At 44.3% G+C, this 26500-nt stretch overlaps 1 protein-coding gene across 1 annotated transcript in view; it reads right to left on the reverse strand.

Moving 5' to 3' along the window:
• The window catches only part of LOC129846928 (probable E3 ubiquitin-protein ligase HERC1), a gene marked incomplete at both ends in the record, with an annotated part of 100203 nt that overhangs the window by 51129 nt on the left and 22574 nt on the right, over window positions 1-26500 (reverse strand). The window contains 3 exon segments of the mRNA XM_055914744.1: window positions 7122-7297; window positions 7593-7830; window positions 8128-8248. Coding sequence (XP_055770719.1) covers window positions 7122-7297; window positions 7593-7830; window positions 8128-8248 — 535 coding nt within the window.

Raw genomic sequence — 26500 nt, forward strand, 5'->3', positions numbered from 1 at the left:
TGTGAACAACTGTTCTTTGATGAACCTGAACAAAACATCACACAGAAGTCGACTTACTGCTGAACACCTCCACTCAATTCTGAGGATTTCCTCAGCTCAGAGCCTTACCCCGAACATTGATGAACTTGTGGAAAAGATGGGACACCACCAAGTATCACCCTCAACCTCAAACAAGTGAACATTACTGTGCAATCACATATTTAGAGTTTTTACTCAGTTCAAGTTTAAAAGTTAAAGTTTAATATTTGTTTTCACTGCATGTTACTTCTCCTTAAACAAAGTGTTGTTTTTGATTAATAGATTTTTGCACTTTATTTTATTGTATTTCAATCCAATTATATTTTAAAAATATTTCAGTTGAGTGGATGATAGAAAATTGCTATTATTGTTTTTTTCTTTGAAGTAAATTTAGCCCACTTTTGCTAAAATAGAAAATATAGGCTACTGATGGTGCCTTGAATACCGGTTTCTTTCATTTAATGTTCATGTTATGGGGATTTTTATATAAAGGAAATTTGTCTTTTGTGTCTGTTGAAAATTAAAGATTACTGACAGAGCCATAAGAAAATATTGCTTTATTTATCTGATCATATTGGAATATATTTGTTAGGTTTTCAGTAGGTTCAATTAGGTTCACTAGACTATATGCGTCATTTAAAAATTTTTCAATGAACATTCGAACAGTCCGGCCCTCGGCTTGTAGCTAAATTTTTTATTTGGCCCTCCGTCCATTTGACTTTGACACCCCTGCTCTACAGGGTGCTGTTTCCACTCCAACACAACAACATATTACAGAGTGAAGCTCTACAGGGTGCTGTTTCCACTCCAACACAACAACATATTACAGAGTGAAGTTCTACAGGGTGCTGTTTCCACTCCAACACAACAACATATTACAGAGTGAAGTTCTACAGGGTGCTGTTTCCACTCCAACAACAACATATTACAGAGTGAAACTCTACAGGGTGCTGTTTCCACTCCAACAACAACAACATATTACAGAGTGAAGTTCTACAGGGTGCTGTTTCCACTCCAACAACAACAACAACATATTACAGAGTGAAGTTCTACAGGGTGCTGTTTCCACTCCAACACAACAACATATTACAGAGTGAAGTTCTACAGGGTGCTGTTTCCACTCCAACACAACAACATATTACAGAGTGAAGTTCTACAGGGTGCTGTTTCCACTCCAACAACAACATATTACAGAGTGAAGTTCTACAGGGTGCTGTTTCCACTCCAACAACAACAACATATTACAGAGTGAAGTTCTACAGGGTGCTGTTTCCACTCCAACAACAACATATTACAGAGTGAAGTTCTACAGGGTGCTGTTTCCACTCCAACACAACAACATATTACAGAGTGAAGTTCTACAGGGTGCTGTTTCCACTCCAACAACAACATATTACAGAGTGAAGCTCTACAGGGTGCTGTTTCCACTCCAACAACAACAACATATTACAGAGTGAAGTTCTACAGGGTGCTGTTTCCACTCCAACAACAACATATTACAGAGTGAAGTTCTACAGGGTGCTGTTTCCACTCCAACAACAACATATTACAGAGTGAAGTTCTACAGGGTGCTGTTTCCACTCCAACAACAACATATTACAGAGTGAAGTTCTACAGGGTGCTGTTTCCACTCCAACAACAACAACAACAACAACAACAACAACAACAACAACAACATATTACAGAGTGAAGCTCTACAGGGTGCTGTTTCCACTCCAACAACAACATATTACAGAGTGAAGCTCTACAGGGTGCTGTTTCCACTCCAACAACAACAACAACAACATATTACAGAGTGAAGTTCTACAGGGTGCTGTTTCCACTCCAACAACAACAACAACAACAACAACAACATATTAGAGTGAATCTCTACAGGGTGCCGTTTCCACTCCAACAACAACATATTACAGAGTGAAGCTCTACAGGGTGCTGTTTCCACTCCAACAACAACAACAACAACAACAACAACATATTACAGAGTGAAGTTCTACAGGGTGCTGTTTCCACTCCAACAACAACATATTACAGAGTGAAGCTCTACAGGGTGCTGTTTCCACTCCAACAACAACAACATATTACAGAGTGAAGTTCTACAGGGTGCCGTTTCAAAACAATGACATCATGTGTGAATCCTACAATCTTTATGCACCTTCACCACGACCATCTGTATTGACAAAACATCCTGCCATCTTTATGCACCTTCACCACGACCATCTGTATTGACAAAATGTCCTGCCATCTTTATGCACCTTCACCACGACCATCTGTATTGACAAAATGTCCTGCCATCTTTATGCACCTTCACCACTACCATCTGTATTGACAAAACTTTAGAAGTTCCCCAAAAATCGATTTGAAAAAAAAAAACGATCAATCCAATCAAGTGATTCTAGTCAGCCACTAAATCACTAGTACCCTTTACCCAGTCCTCCTCCTAATATACTAAATCACTGTAACAGTCCTGACCTGTTTTATGTTGTTTTTTATGTGTTTATGGTCAGGGCATGTGTTTTGGGTGGGCAGTCTATGTTATCTGTTTCTATGTTGGTTTCGGTGTGCCTGGTATGGCTCTTGATTAGAGGCAGGTGGTTTGCATTTTCCTCTAATCAAGAGTCATATTTAGGTAGGGCATTATCACTGTGTGTTTGTGGGTGATTGTCTCCTGTGATGTCTTCGTGTCGTTATTCGATGTATATTCACAAACGGGACTGTTTGGCTGTTCGTTTTGTTTCGATGTCGTCTGTTGCCTGTTCGTGAGTTTACGTTTCAGTTATGTAAGTTTATGTTCAGGTTTTCGTTCTACGTCGTTTTGTTATTTTGTAGTTTTGAAAGTGTTTTGTTTTGTTTCGTGTTACCATCTTCATCGTTTGTAATTTATAATAAAGATGGCATATTTCCCTGAACCCGCATTTTGGTCTGAAGATCCTTCTCTCCTCACCTCATCTGAGGATGAGGAGAGCGACAGCTCTTACAGAATCACCCACCAAAATACAGAGACCAAGCGGTATGGGAATGCTCGAGGGAGCAATAAGGATTTCTGGACTTGGGAGGAGATATTGGACGGTAGAGGACCTTGGGCTCAACCAGGGGAATATCGCCGTCCTAAGGAGGAGAAGAGGGCAGCCACAGCCCAGGAGCGCTGGTATGAGGAGGCAGCGCGACGACGCGGTTGGGAGCCCGTGAGTAAGACCCAAAAATTTCTTGGGGGGGGGCACACGAGGAGTGTGGTAAAGCCGGGTAGGATACCCGAGCCAACTCCCCGTGCTTACCGTGGAGGTAGAAGGCGTCGTACTGGTAAGACACCGTGTTATGCGGTAAAGCGCACGGTGTCCCCAGTACGCGTGCTTAGCCCAGTGCGGGCTATTCCACCTTGCCGCACTGGGAGGGCTAGGTTGGGCATCGAGCCGGGTGCCATGAAGCCGGCCCAACGTAGCTGGTCTCCAGTACGTCTCCTCGGGCCGGTGTACATGGCACCAGCCTTACAGGTGGTGTCCCCGGTTCGCCTGCATAGCCCAGTGCGGGCTATTCCACCTCGCCGCACTGGCAGGGCTACGGGGTTCATTCAACCTGGTAGGGTTGGGGAGGCTCGGTGCTCAAGAGCACGTGTCCTCCTTCACGGTCCGGTATATCCGGTGCCACCTCCATGTACCAGTCCTCCGGTGGCAGCCCCCCGTACCAGGCTGTCTCTCCGGGTTCTCTCTCCTGCTGTTTCCTCCTCTCCAGCGCAGCCGGTGCCTAGACCACGCACCAGGCTGTCTCTCCTTCTCCTCCCTACAGAGCTATCTGTCTCCCCAGCGCCATCTGAGCCATCCGTCTCCCCAGCGCCATCTGAGCCATCCGTCTCCCCAGCGCCATCTGAGCCATCCGTCTCCCCAGCGCCATCTGAGCCATCCGTCTCTCCAGCGCCATCTGAGCCATCCGTCTCCCCAGCGCCGTCTGAGCCATCCGTCTGCCATGAGCCTGCAAAGCCGCCCGTCTGCCATGAGCCTGCAAAGCCGCCCGTCTGCCATGAGCCTACAGAGCCATCCGCCAGACAGGAGCCGCTAGAGCCGTCAGCCAGACAGGAGCCGCTAGAGCCGTCAGCCAGACAGGATCTGCCAGAGCCGCCAACCAGACAGGATCTGCCAGAGCCGCCAACCAGACAGGATCTGCCAGAGCCGCCAACCAGACAGGATCTGCCAGAGCCGCCAACCAGACAGGATCTGCCAGAGCCGCCAACCAGACAGGATCTGCCAGAGCCGCCAGCGAGCCATGAGCAGCCAGAGCCGTCAGAGAGCCATGAGCAGCCAGAGCCGTCAGAGAGCCATGAGCAGCCAGAGCCGTCAAAGAGCCATGAGCAGCCAGAGCCGTCAGTGAGCCATGAGCAGCCAGAGCCGTCAGAGAGCCATGAGCAGCCAGAGCCGTCAGAGCGCCATGAGCGTCGAGAGCCGTCAGCCTGCCATGAGCGTCGAGAGCCGTCAGCCTGCCATGAGCGTCGAGAGCCGTCAGCCTGCCATGATCGTCAAGAGCCGTCAGCCTGCCATGAGCGTAGAGAGCCGTCAGCCAGCATGGACCTGCCAGAGCCGTCCAAACAGGACCTGCCAGAGTCCTTCAGCCGGGATCTGCCCCTTGTCCCGGTGTTGCCCCTTGTCCCGGTGCTGCCCCTTGTCCCGGTGCTGCCCCTTGTCCCGGTGCTGCCCCTTGTCCCGGTGCTGCCCCTTGTCCCGGTGCTGCCCCTTGTCCCGGTGCTGCCCCTTGTCCCGGTGCTGCCCCTTGTCCCAGTGATGGTCCTTATCCTGGTGCTGCCCCTTGTTCTGGTGCTGCCCCTTGTCCCGGTGCTACCCCTTGTCCCGGTGCTGCCCCTTGTCCTGGTGCTAGCTGTTTATTTAGGGGAAGGTAGTGTTAGGGTGGGCATTAGAAGGGGTAGAAAGAAGAGGGGAGTGACTATGGTGGTATGGGGACAGCGTCCTGAGCCGGAACCACCACCGTGGTCAACTGCCCACCCGGACCCTCCCCTGGACTTTGTGCTTGTGCGCCCGGCGTGCGCATCTTGAGGGGGGGGTACTGTAACAGTCCTGACCTGTTTTATGTTGTTTTTTATGTGTTTATGGTCAGGGCATGTGTTTTGGGTGGGCAGTCTATGTTATCTGTTTCTATGTTGGTTTCGGTGTGCCTGGTATGGCTCTTGATTAGAGGCAGGTGGTTTGCATTTTCCTCTAATCAAGAGTCATATTTAGGTAGGGCATTATCACTGTGTGTTTGTGGGTGATTGTCTCCTGTGATGTCTTCGTGTCGTTATTCGATGTATATTCACAAACGGGACTGTTTGGCTGTTCGTTTTGTTTCGATGTCGTCTGTTGCCTGTTCGTGAGTTTACGTTTCAGTTATGTAAGTTTATGTTCAGGTTTTCGTTCTACGTCGTTTTGTTATTTTGTAGTTTTGAAAGTGTTTTGTTTTGTTTCGTGTTACCATCTTCATCGTTTGTAATTTATAATAAAGATGGCATATTTCCCTGAACCCGCATTTTGGTCAGAAGATCCTTCTCTCCTCACCTCATCTGAGGATGAGGAGAGCGACAGCTCTTACAATCACTAGTACCCTTTACCCAGTCCTCCTCCTAATATACTAAATCACTAGTACCCTTTACCCAGTCCTCCTCCTAACACACTAAATCACTAGTACCCTTTACCCAGTCCTCCTCCTAACACACTAAATCACTAGTACCCTTTACCCAGTCCTCCTCCTAATATACTAAATCACTAGTACCCTTTACCCAGTCCTCCTCCTAATATACTAAATCACTAGTACCCTTTACCCAGTCCTCCTCCTAACACACTAAATCACTAGTACCCTTTACCCAGTCCTCCTCCTAACACACTAAATCACTAGTACCCTTTACCCAGTCCTCCTCCTAATATACTAAATCACTAGTACCCTTTACCCAGTCCTCCTCCTAATATACTAAATCACTAGTACCCTTTACCCAGTCCTCCTCCTAACACACTAAATCACTAGTACCCTTTACCCAGTCCTCCTCCTAATATACTAAATCACTAGTACCCTTTACCCAGTCCTCCTCCTAATATACTAAATCACTAGTACCCTTTACCCAGTCCTCCTCGTAATATACTAAATCACTAGTACCCTTTACCCAGTCCTCCTCCTAATATACTAAATCACTAGTACCCTTTACCCAGTCCTCCTCCTAATATACTAAATCACTAGTACCCTTTACCCAGTCCTCCTCCTAACACACTAAATCACTAGTACCCTTTACCCAGTCCTCCTCCTAACACACTAAATCACTAGTACCCTTTACCCAGTCCTCCTCCTAACACACTAAATCACTAGTACCCTTTACCCAGTCCTCCTCCTAATATACTAAATCACTAGTACCCTTTACCCAGTCCTCCTCCTAACACACTAAATCACTAGTACCCTTTACCCAGTCCTCCTCCTAATATACTAAATCACTAGTACCCTTTACCCAGTCCTCCTCCTAACACACTAAATCACTAGTACCCTTTACCCAGTCCTCCTCCTCATATACTAAATCACTAGTACCCTTTACCCAGTCCTCCTCCTAATATACTAAATCACTAGTACCCTTTACCCAGTCCTCCTCCTAATATACTAAATCACTAGTACCCTTTACCCAGTCCTCCTCCTCATATACTAAATCACTAGTACCCTTTACCCAGTCCTCCTCCTCATATACTAAATCACTAGTACCCTTTACCCAGTCCTCCTCCTAATATACTAAATCACTAGTACCCTTTACCCAGTCCTCCTCCTAATATACTAAATCACTAGTACCCTTTACCCAGTCCTCCTCCTAATATACTAAATCACTAGTACCCTTTACCCAGTCCTCCTCCTAATATACTAAATCACTAGTACCCTTTACCCAGTCCTCCTCCTAATATACTAAATCACTAGTACCCTTTACCCAGTCCTCCTCCTAACACACTAAATCACTAGTACCCTTTACCCAGTCCTCCTCCTAATATACTAAATCACTAGTACCCTTTACCCAGTCCTCCTCCTAATATAATATAATAACACTATTATTTGATGCAAAGCGACTTCCTGTCACGCTGCATGACACACAAGTCCTTTCCCACCTCTGAAGTCTGTCTTGTCTGTGTCGGCTCCATCCTCTGTCTTCTTGTCCTGGTTCTTCCCTGGGGAGGCAGTGAGCAGGCTGACTCCTGCCTGAGAGAGAAGGTTCTTCAGCTGGCTACACAGCAAGTCCAACAGGGACTGGACCACCTTGGGTCCTAGCTTGTCTGCATACGTCCTGGAGACACAGAGACACACAGAGAGAGAGAAGTCAGTCACACGGCATTTGGAAAGTTTTGTAGATACAGAAAGATGTACCAACAATCTTTCTGGGTTGGGTTTCATAACTACTACTGGACAAAGAATCAAGCTCGAAGGACAATCTCAATTGAAAGTCCTGTTTTAGTCCAGGATCAGGCTTGATCTGGACCCGGGAAACCGGCCCTATAGATCAACCAGATACGACACATCTGACGACACGAATATGTAAGATATATTTATCAGTGTGTTTAGTGCAGAGAGCCCTGTCTTACCCGGTGCTGATGGCCAGTATCTGCAGTAGTCGTGTGGAGGCTACCTTCAGGGCAGTGCTGAGCTGGGACACGCCTGGTTTCTGTAGCAGCTGGAGTGGTTGTCCCAGCAGGGTTTCTGTCCCACACAGTTGTGACAGCACGTTGAGGAGGCCACTGGATATGGCTAGGGACACGTCCACAGACTGGTAACGCACGCTCAGGGCAAACACTGTCACCAGCAGGAGGCGCTGCTGGGCCTCTGGAAAGAGGGAAAGGGGAAAAAGGGGGGGGGGATACCGAGTCAGTTGTCCCAACTGAATGTATTCAACTGAAATGTGTCTTTCCGTATTCGGGAGGGGGAGAGAGAGGGAGACGGTGAGAGGCAGACGAGGGAATGGGAGTTACTCTATAGCGGTGGTCTCCAACTACATCCTGAAGAAGTACTGGTGGCGTAGACTTGCTGTGTTACTGCAGGGCTGGACCGAAAGCCTGCACACACAGTTGTTCTCCAGGACCTGTATAGCAGAACCCTGGTTTGTAATAATGTGATGTTCACCTATGTGATGTTTGTTGGCCTGCAGGGCTCTCTCCAGAGTGACAGACAGCTGTTGGTAGATCTTATGGACGGCTGTCTGGATGTCCGTCTGCAGGCTCCGCTTGGCTGCTTTAACACCGTCCTGAACCAATACAACATCATTATGAGACAGACAGACAGACAGACAGACAGACAGACAGACAGACAGACAGACTAACATTATGTTACCAGTGGTATATTAACATTAGGTTACCAGTGGTATATTAACATTAGGGTTACCAGTGGTATATTACCATTAGGTTACCAGTGGTAAATTAACATTATCTTACCAGTGGTATATTAACATTAGGGTTACCAGTGGTATATTAACATTATGTTAGCAGTGGTATATTAACATTGTGTTACCAGTGGTAAATTAACATTATCTTACCAGTGGTATATTAACATTAGGGTTACCAGTGGTATATTAACATTATGTTACCAGTGGTATATTAACATTGTTACCAGTGGTATATTAACATTGTGTTACCAGCGGTATATTAACATTGTGTTACCAGTGGTATATTAACTGTATGGTACCAGTGGTATATTAACATTGTGTTACCAGTGGTATATTAACATTGTGTTACCAGTGGTATATTAACTGTATGGTACCAGCGGTATATTAACATTGTGTTACCAGTGGTATATTAACATTATGTTACCAGTGGTATATTAACTGTATGGTACCAGTGGTATATTAACTGTATGTTACCAGTGGTATATTAACATTTTGTTACCAGTGGTATATTAACATTGTTACCAGTGGTATATTAACATTGTGTTACCATTGGTATATTAACATTGTGTTACCAGTGGTATATTAACTGTATGGTACCAGTGGTATATTAACATTGTGTTACCAGTGGTATATTAACATTATCTTACCAGTGGTATATTACCATTAGGGTTACCAGTGGTATATTAACATTATGTTACCAGTGGTATATTAACAGTAGGTTACCAGTGGTATATTAACATTGTGTTACCAGTGGTATATTAACATTAGGGTTACCAGTGGTATATTAACATTAGGTTACCAGTGGTATATTAACATTATGTTACCAGTGGTATATTAACATTATCTTACCAGTGGTATATTAACATTAGGGTTACCAGTGGTATATTAACATTATGTTACCAGTGGTATATTAACATTAGGTTACCAGTGGTATATTAACATTGTGTTACCAGTGGTATATTAACATTAGGGTTACCAGTGGTATATTAACATTAGGTTACCAGTGGTATATTAACATTATGTTAACAGTGGTATATTAACATTATCTTACCAGTGGTATATTAACATTAGGGTTACCAGTGGTATATTAACAGTAGGTTACCAGTGGTATATTAACATTAGGGTTACCAGTGGTATATTAACATTATGTTACCAGTGGTATATTAACATTAGGGTTACCAGTGGTATATTAACATTATGTTACCAGTGGTATATTAACATTAGGGTTACCAGTGGTATATTAACATTAGGTTACCAGTGGTATATTAACATTATGTTACCAGTGGTATATTAACATTATCTTACCAGTGGTATATTAACATTGTGTTACCAGTGGTATATTAACATTATCTTACCAGTGGTATATTAACATTAGGGTTACCAGTGGTATATTAACAGTAGGTTACCAGTGGTATATTAACATTGTGTTACCAGTGGTATATTAACTGTATGGTACCAGTGGTATATTAACATTGTGTTACCAGTGGTATATTAACATTATGTTACCAGTGGTATATTACCATTATGTTACCAGTGGTATATTAACTGTATGTTACCAGTGGTATATTAACATTAGGTTACCAGTGGTATATTAACAATAGGTTACCAGTGGTATATTAACATTATCTTACCAGTGGTATATTAACATTGTTACCAGTGGTATATTAACATTAGGGTTACCAGTGGTATATTAACATTATGTTACCAGTGGTATATTAACATTAGGTTACCAGTGGTATATTAACATTATGTTACCAGTGGTATATTAACATTATGTTACCAGTGGTATATTAACATTATCTTACCAGTGGTATATTAACATCATCTTACCAGTGGTATATTAACATTAGGGTTACCAGTGGTATATTAACATTGTGTTACCAGTGGTATATTAACATTAGGTTACCAGTGGTATATTAACATTAGGGTTACCAGTGGTATAATAACATTAGGTTACCAGTGGTATATTAACATTAGGGTTACCAGTGGTATAATAACATCATGTTACCAGTGGTATATTAACATTATGTTACCAGTGGTATATTAACATTATGTTACCAGTGGTATATTAACATTATGTTACCAGTGGTATATTAACATTATGTTACCAGTGGTATATTACCATTAGGGTTACCAGTGGTATATTAACATTATGTTACCAGTGGTATATTAACATTATGTTACCAGTGGTATATTAACAGTATGTTACCAGTGGTATATTAACATTATCTTACCAGTGGTATATTAACATTATGTTACCAGTGGTATATTAACATTATCTTACCAGTGGTATATTAACATTAGGGTTACCAGTGGTATATTAACATTATGTTACCAGTGGTATATTAACATTATCTTACCAGTGGTATATTAACATTATCTTACCAGTGGTATATTAACATTATGTTACCAGTGGTATATTAACATTATGTTACCAGTGGTATATTAACATTAGGGTTACCAGTGGTATATTACCATTAGGTTACCAGTGGTAAATTAACATTATCTTACCAGTGGTATATTAACATTAGGGTTACCAGTGGTATATTAACATTATGTTAGCAGTGGTATATTAACATTGTGTTACCAGTGGTAAATTAACATTATCTTACCAGTGGTATATTAACATTAGGGTTACCAGTGGTATATTAACATTATGTTACCAGTGGTATATTAACATTGTTACCAGTGGTATATTAACATTGTGTTACCAGCGGTATATTAACATTGTGTTACCAGTGGTATATTAACTGTATGGTACCAGTGGTATATTAACTGTATGTTACCAGTGGTATATTAACATTTTGTTACCAGTGGTATATTAACATTGTTACCAGTGGTATATTAACATTGTGTTACCAGTGGTATATTAACATTGTGTTACCAGTGGTATATTAACTGTATGGTACCAGTGGTATATTAACATTGTGTTACCAGTGGTATATTAACATTGTGTTACCAGTGGTATATTAACTGTATGGTACCAGTGGTATATTAACATTATCTTACCAGTGGTATATTAACATTGTGTTACCAGTGGTATATTAACATTATCTTACCAGTGGTATATTAACATTAGGGTTACCAGTGGTATATTAACAGTAGGTTACCAGTGGTATATTAACATTGTGTTACCAGTGGTATATTAACATTAGGGTTACCAGTGGTATATTAACATTAGGTTACCAGTGGTATATTAACATTATGTTACCAGTGGTATATTAACATTATCTTACCAGTGGTATATTAACATTAGGGTTACCAGTGGTATATTAACATTATGTTACCAGTGGTATATTAACATTAGGTTACCAGTGGTATATTAACATTGTGTTACCAGTGGTATATTAACATTAGGGTTACCAGTGGTATATTAACATTAGGTTACCAGTGGTATATTAACATTATGTTACCAGTGGTATATTAACATTATCTTACCAGTGGTATATTAACATTAGGGTTACCAGTGGTATATTAACAGTAGGTTACCAGTGGTATATTAACATTAGGGTTACCAGTGGTATATTAACATTATGTTACCAGTGGTATATTAACATTAGGGTTACCAGTGGTATATTAACATTATGTTACCAGTGGTATATTAACATTATGTTACCAGTGGTATATTAACATTAGGGTTACCAGTGGTATATTAACATTAGGTTACCAGTGGTATATTAACATTATGTTACCAGTGGTATATTAACATTATCTTACCAGTGGTATATTAACATTGTGTTACCAGTGGTATATTAACATTATCTTACCAGTGGTATATTAACATTAGGGTTACCAGTGGTATATTAACAGTAGGTTACCAGTGGTATATTAACATTGTGTTACCAGTGGTATATTAACTGTATGGTACCAGTGGTATATTAACATTGTGTTACCAGTGGTATATTAACATTATGTTACCAGTGGTATATTACCATTATGTTACCAGTGGTATATTAACTGTATGTTACCAGTGGTATATTAACATTAGGTTACCAGTGGTATATTAACATTGTTACCAGTGGTATATTAACATTAGGGTTACCAGTGGTATATTAACATTATCTTACCAGTGGTATATTAACATTGTTACCAGTGGTATATTAACATTAGGGTTACCAGTGGTATATTAACATTATGTTACCAGTGGTATATTAACATTAGGTTACCAGTGGTATATTAACATTATGTTACCAGTGGTATATTAACATTATGTTACCAGTGGTATATTAACATTATCTTACCAGTGGTATATTAACATTATCTTACCAGTGGTATATTAACATTAGGGTTACCAGTGGTATATTAACCTTGTGTTACCAGTGGTATATTAACATTAGGGTTACCAGTGGTATATTAACATTGTGTTACCAGTGGTATATTAACTGTATGTTACCAGTGGTATATTAACATTATGTTACCAGTGGTATATTAACATTTTGTTACCAGTGGTATATTAACATTGTTACCAGTGGTATATTAACATTATGGTACCAGTTGTATATTAACATTTTGTTACCAGTGGTATATTAACTGTATGTTACCAGTTGTATATTAACATTTTGTTACCAGTGGTATATTAACATTATGTTACCAGTGGTATATTAACATTAGGGTTACCAGTGGTATATTAACATTATCTTACCAGTGGTATATTAACATTGTGTTACCAGTGGTATATTAACATTATGTTACCAGTGGTATATTAACATTAGGGTTACCAGTGGTATATTAACAATATGTTACCAGTGGTATATTAACATTAGGGTTACCAGTGGTATATTAACATTATGTTACCAGTGGTATATTAACATTGTGTTACCAGTGGTATATTAACATTATGTTACCAGTGGTATATTAACAATATGTTACCAGTGGTATATTAACATTATGTTACCAGTGGTATATTAACATTAGGTTACCAGTGGTATATTAACATTGTGTTACCAGTGGTATATTAACAATATGTTACCAGTGGTATATTAACATTATGTTACCAGTGGTATATTAACATTAGGTTACCAGTGGTATATTAACAATATGTTACCAGTGGTATATTAACATTAGGGTTACCAGTGGTATATTAACATTATGTTACCAGTGGTATATTAACTGTATGGTACCAGTGGTATATTAACATTGTGTTACCAGTGGTATATTAACATTGTGTTACCAGTGGTATATTAACATTGTGTTACCAGTGGTATATTAACATTATGTTACCAGTGGTATATTAACTGTATGGTACCAGTGGTATATTAACATTGTGTTACCAGTGGTATATTAACATTAGGGTTACCAGTGGTATATTAACATTGTGTTACCAGTGGTATATTAACATTAGGTTACCAGTGGTATATTAACTGTATGTTACCAGTGGTATATTAACATTTTGTTACCAGTGGTATATTAACATTGTTACCAGTGGTATATTAACATTGTGTTACCAGTGGTATATTAACATTATGTTACCAGTGGTATATTAACATTGTGTTACCAGTGGTATATTAACTGTATGGTACCAGTGGTATATTAACATTGTGTTACCAGTGGTATATTAACATTATGTTACCAGTGGTATATTAACATTATCTTACCAGTGGTATATTAACATTGTTACCAGTGGTATATTAACATTAGGGTTACCAGTGGTATATTAACATTATGTTACCAGTGGTATATTAACATTAGGTTACCAGTGGTATATTAACATTGTTACCAGTGGTATATTAACATTAGGGTTACCAGTGGTATATTAACATTATGTTACCAGTGGTATATTAACATTATGTTACCAGTGGTATATTTACATTATCTTACCAGTGGTATATTAACATTATGTTACCAGTGGTATATTAACATTAGGGTTACCAGTGGTATATTAACATTGTGTTACCAGTGGTATATTAACATTAGGTTACCAGTGGTATATTAACATTAGGGTTACCAGTGGTATATTAACATTGTGTTACCAGTGGTATATTAACTGTATGGTACCAGTGGTATATTAACATTGTGTTACCAGTGGTATATTAACATTATGTTACCAGTGGTATATTAACATTATGTTACCAGTGGTATATTAACTGTATGTTACCAGTGGTATATTAACATTAGGTTACCAGTGGTATATTAACAATAGGTTACCAGTGGTATATTAACATTATCTTACCAGTGGTATATTAACATTGTTACCAGTGGTATATTAACATTAGCGTTACCAGTGGTATATTAACATTAGGGTTACCAGTGGTATATTAACATTATGTTACCAGTGGTATATTAACATTAGGGTTACCAGTGGTATATTAACATTATGTTACCAGTGGTATATTAACATTATGTTACCAGTGGTATATTAACATTATGTTACCAGTGGTATATTAACATTATGTTACCAGTGGTATATTAACATTAGGTTACCAGTGGTATATTAACATTATGTTACCAGTGGTATATTAACATTATGTTACCAGTGGTATATTAACATTATCTTACCAGTGGTATATTAACATTATCTTACCAGTGGTATATTAACATTAGGGTTACCAGTGGTATATTAACCTTGTGTTACCAGTGGTATATTAACATTAGGGTTACCAGTGGTATATTAACATTGTGTTACCAGTGGTATATTAACTGTATGTTACCAGTGGTATATTAACATTATGTTACCAGTGGTATATTAACATTTTGTTACCAGTGGTATATTAACATTGTTACCAGTGGTATATTAACATTATGGTACCAGTTGTATATTAACATTTTGTTACCAGTGGTATATTAACTGTATGTTACCAGTGGTATATTAACATTGTTACCAGTGGTATATTAACATTATGGTACCAGTGGTATATTAACATTAGGTTACCAGTGGTATATTAACATTATGTTACCAGTGGTATATTAACATTAGGGTTACCAGTGGTATATTAACAATATGTTACCAGTGGTATATTAACATTAGGGTTACCAGTGGTATATTAACATTATGTTACCAGTGGTATATTAACATTGTGTTACCAGTGGTATATTAACAGTAGGGTTACCAGTGGTATATTAACATTGTTACCAGTGGTATATTAACATTGTGTTACCAGTGGTATATTAACATTAGGGTTACCAGTGGTATATTAACATTATGTTACCAGTGGTATATTAACATTGTTACCAGTGGTATATTAACATTATGTTACCAGTGGTATATTAACATTATGTTACCAGTGGTATATTAACATTGTGTTACCAGTGGTATATTAACATTATGTTACCAGTGGTATATTAACATTATGTTACCAGTGGTATATTAACATTATGTTACCAGTGGTATATTAACATTATGTTACCAGTGGTATATTAACATTATGTTACCAGTGGTATATTAACATTAGGGTTACCAGTGGTATATTAACAATATGTTACCAGTGGTATATTAACATTAGGGTTACCAGTGGTATATTAACATTATGTTACCAGTGGTATATTAACATTGTGTTACCAGTGGTATATTAACATTATGTTACCAGTGGTATATTAACAATATGTTACCAGTGGTATATTAACATTATGTTACCAGTGGTATATTAACATTAGGTTACCAGTGGTATATTAACATTGTGTTACCAGTGGTATATTAACAATATGTTACCAGTGGTATATTAACATTATGTTACCAGTGGTATATTAACATTAGGTTACCAGTGGTATATTAACAATATGTTACCAGTGGTATATTAACATTAGGGTTACCAGTGGTATATTAACATTATGTTACCAGTGGTATATTAACTGTATGGTACCAGTGGTATATTAACATTGTGTTACCAGTGGTATATTAACATTGTGTTACCAGTGGTATATTAACATTGTGTTACCAGTGGTATATTAACATTATGTTACCAGTGGTATATTAACTGTATGGTACCAGTGGTATATTAACATTGTGTTACCAGTGGTATATTAACATTAGGGTTACCAGTGGTATATTAACATTGTGTTACCAGTGGTATATTAACATTAGGTTACCAGTGGTATATTAACTGTATGTTACCAGTGGTATATTAACATTTTGTTACCAGTGGTATATTAACATTGTTACCAGTGGTATATTAACATTGTGTTACCAGTGGTATATTAACATTATGTTACCAGTGGTATATTAACATTGTGTTACCAGTGGTATATTAACTGTATGGTACCAGTGGTATATTAACATTGTGTTACCAGTGGTATATTAACATTATGTTACCAGTGGTATATTAACATTATCTTACCAGTGGTATATTAACATTGTTACCAGTGGTATATTAACATTAGGGTTACCAGTGGTATATTAACATTATGTTACCAGTGGTATATTAACATTAGGTTACCAGTGGTATATTAACATTGTTACCAGTGGTATATTAACATTAGGGTTACCAGTGGTATATTAACATTATGTTACCAGTGGTATATTAACATTATGTTACCAGTGGTATATTAACATTATCTTACCAGTGGTATATTAACATTATGTTACCAGTGGTATATTAACATTAGGGTTACCAGTGGTATATTAACATTGTGTTACCAGTGGTATATTAACATTAGGTTACCAGTGGTATATTAACATTAGGGTTACCAGTGGTATATTAACATTGTGTTACCAGTGGTATATTAACTGTATGGTACCAGTGGTATATTAACATTGTGTTACCAGTGGTATATTAACATTAGGGTTACCAGTGGTATATTAACATTGTGTTACCAGTGGTATATTAACATTATGTTACCAGTGGTATATTAACATTATGTTACCAGTGGTATATTAACTGTATGTTACCAGTGGTATATTAACATTAGGTTACCAGTGGTATATTAACAATAGGTTACCAGTGGTATATTAACATTATCTTACCAGTGGTATATTAACATTGTTACCAGTGGTATATTAACATTAGCGTTACCAGTGGTATATTAACATTATGTTACCAGTGGTATATTAACATTGTTACCAGTGGTATATTAACATTAGGTTACCAGTGGTATATTAACATTATGTTACCAGTGGTATATTAACATTATGTTACCAGTGGTATATTAACATTATCTTACCAGTGGTATATTAACATTATCTTACCAGTGGTATATTAACATTAGGGTTACCAGTGGTATATTAACCTTGTGTTACCAGTGGTATATTAACATTAGGGTTACCAGTGGTATATTAACATTGTGTTACCAGTGGTATATTAACTGTATGTTACCAGTGGTATATTAACATTATGTTACCAGTGGTATATTAACATTTTGTTACCAGTGGTATATTAACATTGTTACCAGTGGTATATTAACATTATGGTACCAGTTGTATATTAACATTTTGTTACCAGTGGTATATTAACTGTATGTTACCAGTGGTATATTAACATTGTTACCAGTGGTATATTAACATTATGGTACCAGTGGTATATTAACATTAGGTTACCAGTGGTATATTAACATTATGTTACCAGTGGTATATTAACATTAGGGTTACCAGTGGTATATTAACAATATGTTACCAGTGGTATATTAACATTAGGGTTACCAGTGGTATATTAACATTATGTTACCAGTGGTATATTAACATTGTGTTACCAGTGGTATATTAACAGTAGGGTTACCAGTGGTATATTAACATTGTTACCAGTGGTATATTAACATTGTGTTACCAGTGGTATATTAACATTAGGGTTACCAGTGGTATATTAACATTATGTTACCAGTGGTATATTAACATTGTTACCAGTGGTATATTAACATTATGTTACCAGTGGTATATTAACATTATGTTACCAGTGGTATATTAACATTGTGTTACCAGTGGTATATTAACATTATGTTACCAGTGGTATATTAACATTATGTTACCAGTGGTATATTAACATTATGTTACCAGTGGTATATTAACATTATGTTACCAGTGGTATATTAACATTATGTTACCAGTGGTATATTAACATTAGGGTTACCAGTGGTATATTAACATTGTGTTACCAGTGGTATATTAACATTATGTTACCAGTGGTATATTAACATTATGTTACCAGTGGTATATTAACATTATGTTACCAGTGGTATATTAACATTATGTTACCAGTGGTATATTAACATTATCTTACCAGTGGTATATTAACATTAGGGTTACCAGTGGTATATTAACATTGTGTTACCAGTGGTATATTAACATTATGTTACCAGTGGTATATTAACATTATGTTACCAGTGGTATATTAACATTATCTTACCAGTGGTATATTAACATTATGTTACCAGTGGTATATTAACATTATGTTACCAGTGGTATATTAACATTGTGTTACCAGTGGTATATTAACATTAGGGTTACCAGTGGTATATTAACATTAGGGTTACCAGTGGTATATTAACATTAGGGTTACCAGTGGTATATTAACATTAGGGTTACCAGTGGTATATTAACATTGTGTTACCAGTGGTATATTAACATTAGGGTTACCAGTGGTATATTAACATTATGTTACCAGTGGTATATTAACAGTATGTTAATATGTGTGTCCAGAGTGTCCAGACACTCTCTCCCTTGTCCCCCCGTACCTGGCAGTGGTGTAGTTGGACACTCTCTCCCTAGTCCCCCCCGTACCTGGTAGTGGTGTACCTGGACACTCTCTACCTAGTCCCCCCCGTACCTGGTAGTGATGTAGTTGGACACTCTCTCCCTAGTCCCCCCGTACCTGGTAGTGGTGTAGTTGGACACTCTCTCCCTAGTCCCCCCCGTACCTGGTAGTGATGTAGCTGGATACTCTCTCCCTAGTCCCCCCGTACCTGGTAGTGATGTAGCTGGACACTCTCTCCCTAGTCCCCCCCGTACCTGGTAGTGATGTAGCTGGATACTCTCTCCCTAGTCCCCCCGTACCTGGTAGTGGTGTACCTGGACACTCCCTCCCTAGTCCCCCCGTACCTGGTAGTGGTGTACCTGGACACTCCCTCCCTAGTCCCCCCGTACCTGGTAGTGATGTACCTGGACACTCTCTCCCTAGTCCCCCCGTACCTGGTAGTGATGTACCTGGACACTCTCTCCCTAGTCCCCCCGTACCTGGACACTCTCTCCCTAGTCCCTCCGTACCTGGTAGTGGTGTACCTGGACACTCTCTCCCTAGTCTCCCCGTACCTGGTAGTGATGTAGTTGGACACTCTCTCCCTAGTCCCCCCGTACCTGGTAGTGGTGTACCTGGACACTCCCTCCCTAGTCCCCCCGTACCTGGTAGTGGTGTAGTTGGACACTCTCTCCCTAGTCCCTCCGTACCTGGACACTCTCTCCCTAGTCCCCCCGTACCTGGACACTCTCTCCCTAGTCCCCCCGTACCTGGTAGTGATGTAGTTGGACACTCTCTCCCTAGTCCCCCCGTACCTGGTAGTGATGTACCTGGACACTCTCTCCCTAGTCCCCGCGTACCTGGACACTCTCTCCCTAGTCCCCCCGTACCTGGACACTCTCTCCCTAGTCCCCCCGTACCTGGTAGTGATGTACCTGGACACTCTCTCCCTAGTCCCCGCGTACCTGGACACTCTCTCCCTAGTCCCCCCGTACCTAAAACACTCTCTCCCTAGTCCCCCCGTACCTGGTAGTGATGTAGTTGGACACTCTCTCCCTAGTCCCCCCCGTACCTGGTAGTGATGTACCTGGACACTCTCTCCCTAGTCCCCCCGTACCTGGTAGTGATGTAGTTGGACACTCTCTCCCTAGTCCCCCCGTACCTTGTAGTGATGTACCTGGACACTCCCTCCCTAGTCCCCCCGTACCTGGACACTCCCTCCCTTCTCCCTCCGTACCTGGTAGTGATGTACCTGGACACTCTCTCCCTAGTCCCCCCCGTACCTTGTAGTGATGTACCTGGACACTCCCTCCCTAGTCCCCCCCGTACCTGGTAGTGATGTAGTTGGACACTCTCTCCCTAGTCTCCCCGTACCTGGACACTCTCTCCCTAGTCCCCCCCGTACCTGGACACTCTCTCCCTAGTCCCCCCGTACCTGGTAGTGATGTAGTTGGACACTCTCTCCCTAGTCCCCCCCGTACCAGGTAGTGATGTAGTTGGACACTCTCTCCCTAGTCTCCCCGTACCTGGACACTCTCTCCCTAGTCCCCCCCGTACCTGGACACTCTCTCCCTAGTCCCCCCGTACCTGGTAGTGATGTAGTTGGACACTCTCTCCCTAGTCCCCCCGTACCTGGTAGTGATGTAGTTGGACATTCTCTCCCTAGTCCCCCCGTACCTGGTAGTGATGTACCTGGACACTCTCTCCCTAGTCCCCCCGTACCTGGACACTCTCTCCCTAGTCCCCCCGTACCTGGTAGTGATGTAGTTGGACACTCTCTCCCTAGTCCCCCAGTACCTGGCAGTGGTGTACCTGGACACTCTCTCCCTAGTCCCTCCGTACCTGGCAGTGGTGTAGTTGGACACTCTCTCCCTAGTCCCCCCGTACCTGGTAGTGGTGTACCTGGACACTCTCTCCCTAGTCCCCCCCGTACCTGGTAGTGGTGTACCTGGACACTCCCTCCCTAGTCCCCCCGTACCTGGTAGTGGTGTACCTGGACACTCTCTCCCTAGTCCCCCCGTACCTGGTAGTGGTGTACCTGGACACTCTCTCCCTAGTCCCTCCGTACCTGGCAGTGGTGTAGTTGGACACTCTCTCCCTAGTCTCCCCGTACCTGGTAGTGGTGTACCTGGACACTATCTCCCTAGTCCCCCCGTACCTGGTAGTGATGTAGTTGGACACTCCCTCCCTAGTCCCCCCCGTACCTGGACACTCTCTCCCTAGTCCCCCCGTACCTGGACACTCCCTCCCTAGTCCCCCCCGTACCTGGACACTCTCTCCCTAGTCCCCCCGTAACCTGGTAATGGTGTACCTGGACACTCCCTCCCTAGTCCCCCCGTACCTGGTAGTGGTGTACCTGGACACTCCCTCCCTAGTCCCCCCGTACCTGGTAGTGGTGTACCTGGACACTCCCTCCCTAGTCCCCCCGTACCTGGTAGTGGTGTACCTGGACACTCCCTCCCTAGTCCCCCCGTACCTGGTAGTGGTGTACCTGGACACTCTCTCCCTAGTCCCCCCGTACCTGGTAGTGATGTACCTGGACACTCTCTCCCTAGTCCCCCCGTACCTGGTAGTGATGTAGTTGGACACTCTCTCCCTAGTCCCCCCGTACCTTGTAGTGATGTACCTGGACACTCCCTCCCTAGTCCCCCCGTACCTGGACACTCCCTCCCTTGTCCCTCCGTACCTGGTAGTGATGTACCTGGACACTCTCTCCCTAGTCCCCCCCGTACCTTGTAGTGATGTACCTGGACACTCCCTCCCTAGTCCCCCCCGTACCTGGTAGTGATGTAGTTGGACACTCTCTCCCTAGTCCCCCCCGTACCTGGTAGTGGTGTACCTGGACACTCTCTCCCTAGTCCCCCCCGTACCTGGTAGTGGTGTACCTGGACACTCCCTCCCTAGTCCCCCCGTACCTGGTAGTGGTGTACCTGGACACTCTCTCCCTAGTCCCCCCGTACCTGGTAGTGGTGTACCTGGACACTCTCTCCCTAGTCCCTCCGTACCTGGCAGTGGTGTAGTTGGACACTCTCTCCCTAGTCTCCCCGTACCTGGTAGTGGTGTACCTGGACACTCTCTCCCTAGTCCCCCCGTACCTGGTAGTGATGTAGTTGGACACTCCCTCCCTAGTCCCCCCGTACCTGGACACTCTCTCCCTAGTCCCCCCGTACCTGGACACTCCCTCCCTAGTCCCCCCCGTACCTGGACACTCTCTCCCTAGTCCCCCCGTAACCTGGTAATGGTGTACCTGGACACTCCCTCCCTAGTCCCCCCGTACCTGGTAGTGGTGTACCTGGACACTCCCTCCCTAGTCCCCCCGTACCTGGTAGTGGTGTACCTGGACACTCCCTCCCTAGTCCCCCCGTACCTGGTAGTGGTGTACCTGGACACTCCCTCCCTAGTCCCCCCGTACCTGGTAGTGGTGTACCTGGACACTCTCTCCCTAGTCCCCCCGTACCTGGTAGTGATGTACCTGGACACTCTCTCCCTAGTCCCCCCGTACCTGGTAGTGATGTACCTGGACACTCCCTCCCTAGTCCCCCCGTACCTGGTAGTGGTGTACCTGGACACTCTCTCCCTAGTCCCCCCGTACCTGGCAGTGGTGTAGTTGGACACTCTCTCCCTAGTCCCCCCCGTACCTGGTAGTGGTGTACCTGGACACTCTCTACCTAGTCCCCCCCGTACCTGGTAGTGATGTAGTTGGACACTCTCTCCCTAGTCCTCCCGTACCTGGTAGTGATGTAGTTGGACACTCTCTCCCTAGTCCCCCCGTACCTGGTAGTGGTGTAGTTGGACACTCTCTCCCTAGTCCCCCCCGTACCTGGTAGTGATGTAGCTGGATACTCTCTCCCTAGTCCCCCCGTACCTGGCAGTGATGTAGCTGGACACTCTCTCCCTAGTCCCCCCCGTACCTGGTAGTGATGTAGCTGGATACTCTCTCCCTAGTCCCCCCGTACCTGGTAGTGGTGTACCTGGACACTCCCTCCCTAGTCCCCCCGTACCTGGTAGTGGTGTACCTGGACACTCCCTCCCTAGTCCCCCCGTACCTGGTAGTGATGTACCTGGACACTCTCTCCCTAGTCCCCCCGTACCTGGACACTCTCTCCCTAGTCCCCCCGTACCTGGACACTCTCTCCCTAGTCCCTCCGTACCTGGTAGTGGTGTACCTGGACACTCTCTCCCTAGTCTCCCCGTACCTGGTAGTGATGTAGTTGGACACTCTCTCCCTCGTCCCCCCGTACCTGGTAGTGGTGTACCTGGACACTCCCTCCCTAGTCCCCCCGTACCTGGTAGTGGTGTAGTTGGACACTCTCTCCCTAGTCCCTCCGTACCTGGACACTCTCTCCCTAGTCCCCCCGTACCTGGACACCCTCTCCCTAGTCCCCCCGTACCTGGTAGTGATGTAGTTGGACACTCTCTCCCTAGTCCCCCCGTACCTGGTAGTGATGTACCTGGACACTCTCTCCCTAGTCCCCGCGTACCTGGACACTCTCTCCCTAGTCCCCCCGTACCTGGACACTCTCTCCCTAGTCCCCCCGTACCTGGTAGTGATGTACCTGGACACTCTCTCCCTAGTCCCCGCGTACCTGGACACTCTCTCCCTAGTCCCCCCGTACCTGGACACTCTCTCCCTAGTCCCCCCGTACCTGGTAGTGATGTAGTTGGACACTCTCTCCCTAGTCCCCCCCGTACCTGGTAGTGATGTACCTGGACACTCTCTCCCTAGTCCCCCCGTACCTGGTAGTGATGTAGTTGGACACTCTCTCCCTAGTCCCCCCGTACCTTGTAGTGATGTACCTGGACACTCCCTCCCTAGTCCCCCCGTACCTGGACACTCCCTCCCTTGTCCCTCCGTACCTGGTAGTGATGTACCTGGACACTCTCTCCCTAGTCCCCCCCGTACCTTGTAGTGATGTACCTGGACACTCCCTCCCTAGTCCCCCCCGTACCTGGTAGTGATGTAGTTGGACACTCTCTCCCTAGTCTCCCCGTACCTGGACACTCTCTCCCTAGTCCCCCCCGTACCTGGACACTCTCTCCCTAGTCCCCCCGTACCTGGTAGTGATGTAGTTGGACACTCTCTCCCTAGTCCCCCCCGTACCAGGTAGTGATGTAGTTGGACACTCTCTCCCTAGTCTCCCCGTACCTGGACACTCTCTCCCTAGTCCCCCCCGTACCTGGACACTCTCTCCCTAGTCCCCCCGTACCTGGTAGTGATGTAGTTGGACACTCTCTCCCTAGTCCCCCCGTACCTGGTAGTGATGTAGTTGGACACTCTCTCCCTAGTCCCCCCGTACCTGGTAGTGATGTACCTGGACACTCTCTCCCTAGTCCCCCCGTACCTGGACACTCTCTCCCTAGTCCCCCCGTACCTGGTAGTGATGTAGTTGGACACTCTCTCCCTAGTCCCCCAGTACCTGGCAGTGGTGTACCTGGACACTCTCTCCCTAGTCCCTCCGTACCTGGCAGTGGTGTAGTTGGACACTCTCTCCCTAGTCCCCCCGTACCTGGTAGTGGTGTACCTGGACACTCTCTCCCTAGTCCCCCCCGTACCTGGTAGTGGTGTACCTGGACACTCCCTCCCTAGTCCCCCCCGTACCTGGTAGTGATGTAGTTGGACACTCTCTCCCTAGTCCCCCCCGTACCTGGTAGTGGTGTACCTGGACACTCTCTCCCTAGTCCCCCCCGTACCTGGTAGTGGTGTACCTGGACACTCCCTCCCTAGTCCCCCCGTACCTGGTAGTGGTGTACCTGGACACTCTCTCCCTAGTCCCCCCGTACCTGGTAGTGGTGTACCTGGACACTCTCTCCCAAGTCCCTCCGTACCTGGCAGTGGTGTAGTTGGACACTCTCTCCCTAGTCTCCCCGTACCTGGTAGTGGTGTACCTGGACACTCTCTCCCTAGTCCCCCCGTACCTGGTAGTGATGTAGTTGGACACTCCCTCCCTAGTCCCCCCGTACCTGGACACTCTCTCCCTAGTCCCCCCGTACCTGGACACTCCCTCCCTAGTCCCCCCCGTACCTGGACACTCTCTCCCTAGTCCCCCCGTAACCTGGTAATGGTGTACCTGGACACTCCCTCCCTAGTCCCCCCGTACCTGGTAGTGGTGTACCTGGACACTCCCTCCCTAGTCCCCCCGTACCTGGTAGTGGTGTACCTGGACACTCCCTCCCTAGTCCCCCCGTACCTGGTAGTGGTGTACCTGGACACTCCCTCCCTAGTCCCCCCGTACCTGGTAGTGGTGTACCTGGACACTCTCTCCCTAGTCCCCCCGTACCTGGTAGTGATGTACCTGGACACTCTCTCCCTAGTCCCCCCGTACCTGGTAGTGATGTACCTGGACACTCCCTCCCTAGTCCCCCCGTACCTGGTAGTGGTGTACCTGGACACTCTCTCCCTAGTCCCCCCGTACCTGGCAGTGGTGTAGTTGGACACTCTCTCCCTAGTCCCCCCCGTACCTGGTAGTGGTGTACCTGGACACTCTCTACCTAGTCCCCCCCGTACCTGGTAGTGATGTAGTTGGACACTCTCTCCCTAGTCCTCCCGTACCTGGTAGTGATGTAGTTGGACACTCTCTCCCTAGTCCCCCCGTACCTGGTAGTGGTGTAGTTGGACACTCTCTCCCTAGTCCCCCCCGTACCTGGTAGTGATGTAGCTGGATACTCTCTCCCTAGTCCCCCCGTACCTGGCAGTGATGTAGCTGGACACTCTCTCCCTAGTCCCCCCCGTACCTGGTAGTGATGTAGCTGGATACTCTCTCCCTAGTCCCCCCGTACCTGGTAGTGGTGTACCTGGACACTCCCTCCCTAGTCCCCCCGTACCTGGTAGTGGTGTACCTGGACACTCCCTCCCTAGTCCCCCCGTACCTGGTAGTGATGTACCTGGACACTCTCTCCCTAGTCCCCCCGTACCTGGACACTCTCTCCCTAGTCCCCCCGTACCTGGACACTCTCTCCCTAGTCCCTCCGTACCTGGTAGTGGTGTACCTGGACACTCTCTCCCTAGTCTCCCCGTACCTGGTAGTGATGTAGTTGGACACTCTCTCCCTCGTCCCCCCGTACCTGGTAGTGGTGTACCTGGACACTCCCTCCCTAGTCCCCCCGTACCTGGTAGTGGTGTAGTTGGACACTCTCTCCCTAGTCCCTCCGTACCTGGACACTCTCTCCCTAGTCCCCCCGTACCTGGACACTCTCTCCCTAGTCCCCCCGTACCTGGTAGTGATGTAGTTGGACACTCTCTCCCTAGTCCCCCCGTACCTGGTAGTGATGTACCTGGACACTCTCTCCCTAGTCCCCGCGTACCTGGACACTCTCTCCCTAGTCCCCCCGTACCTGGACACTCTCTCCCTAGTCCCCCCGTACCTGGTAGTGATGTACCTGGACACTCTCTCCCTAGTCCCCGCGTACCTGGACACTCTCTCCCTAGTCCCCCCGTACCTGGACACTCTCTCCCTAGTCCCCCCGTACCTGGTAGTGATGTAGTTGGACACTCTCTCCCTAGTCCCCCCCGTACCTGGTA

The sequence above is a fragment of the Salvelinus fontinalis genome, unplaced genomic scaffold (genome assembly GCF_029448725.1).
Source record: "Salvelinus fontinalis isolate EN_2023a unplaced genomic scaffold, ASM2944872v1 scaffold_0657, whole genome shotgun sequence".
NCBI classification, from domain to species: domain Eukaryota; kingdom Metazoa; phylum Chordata; class Actinopteri; order Salmoniformes; family Salmonidae; genus Salvelinus; species Salvelinus fontinalis.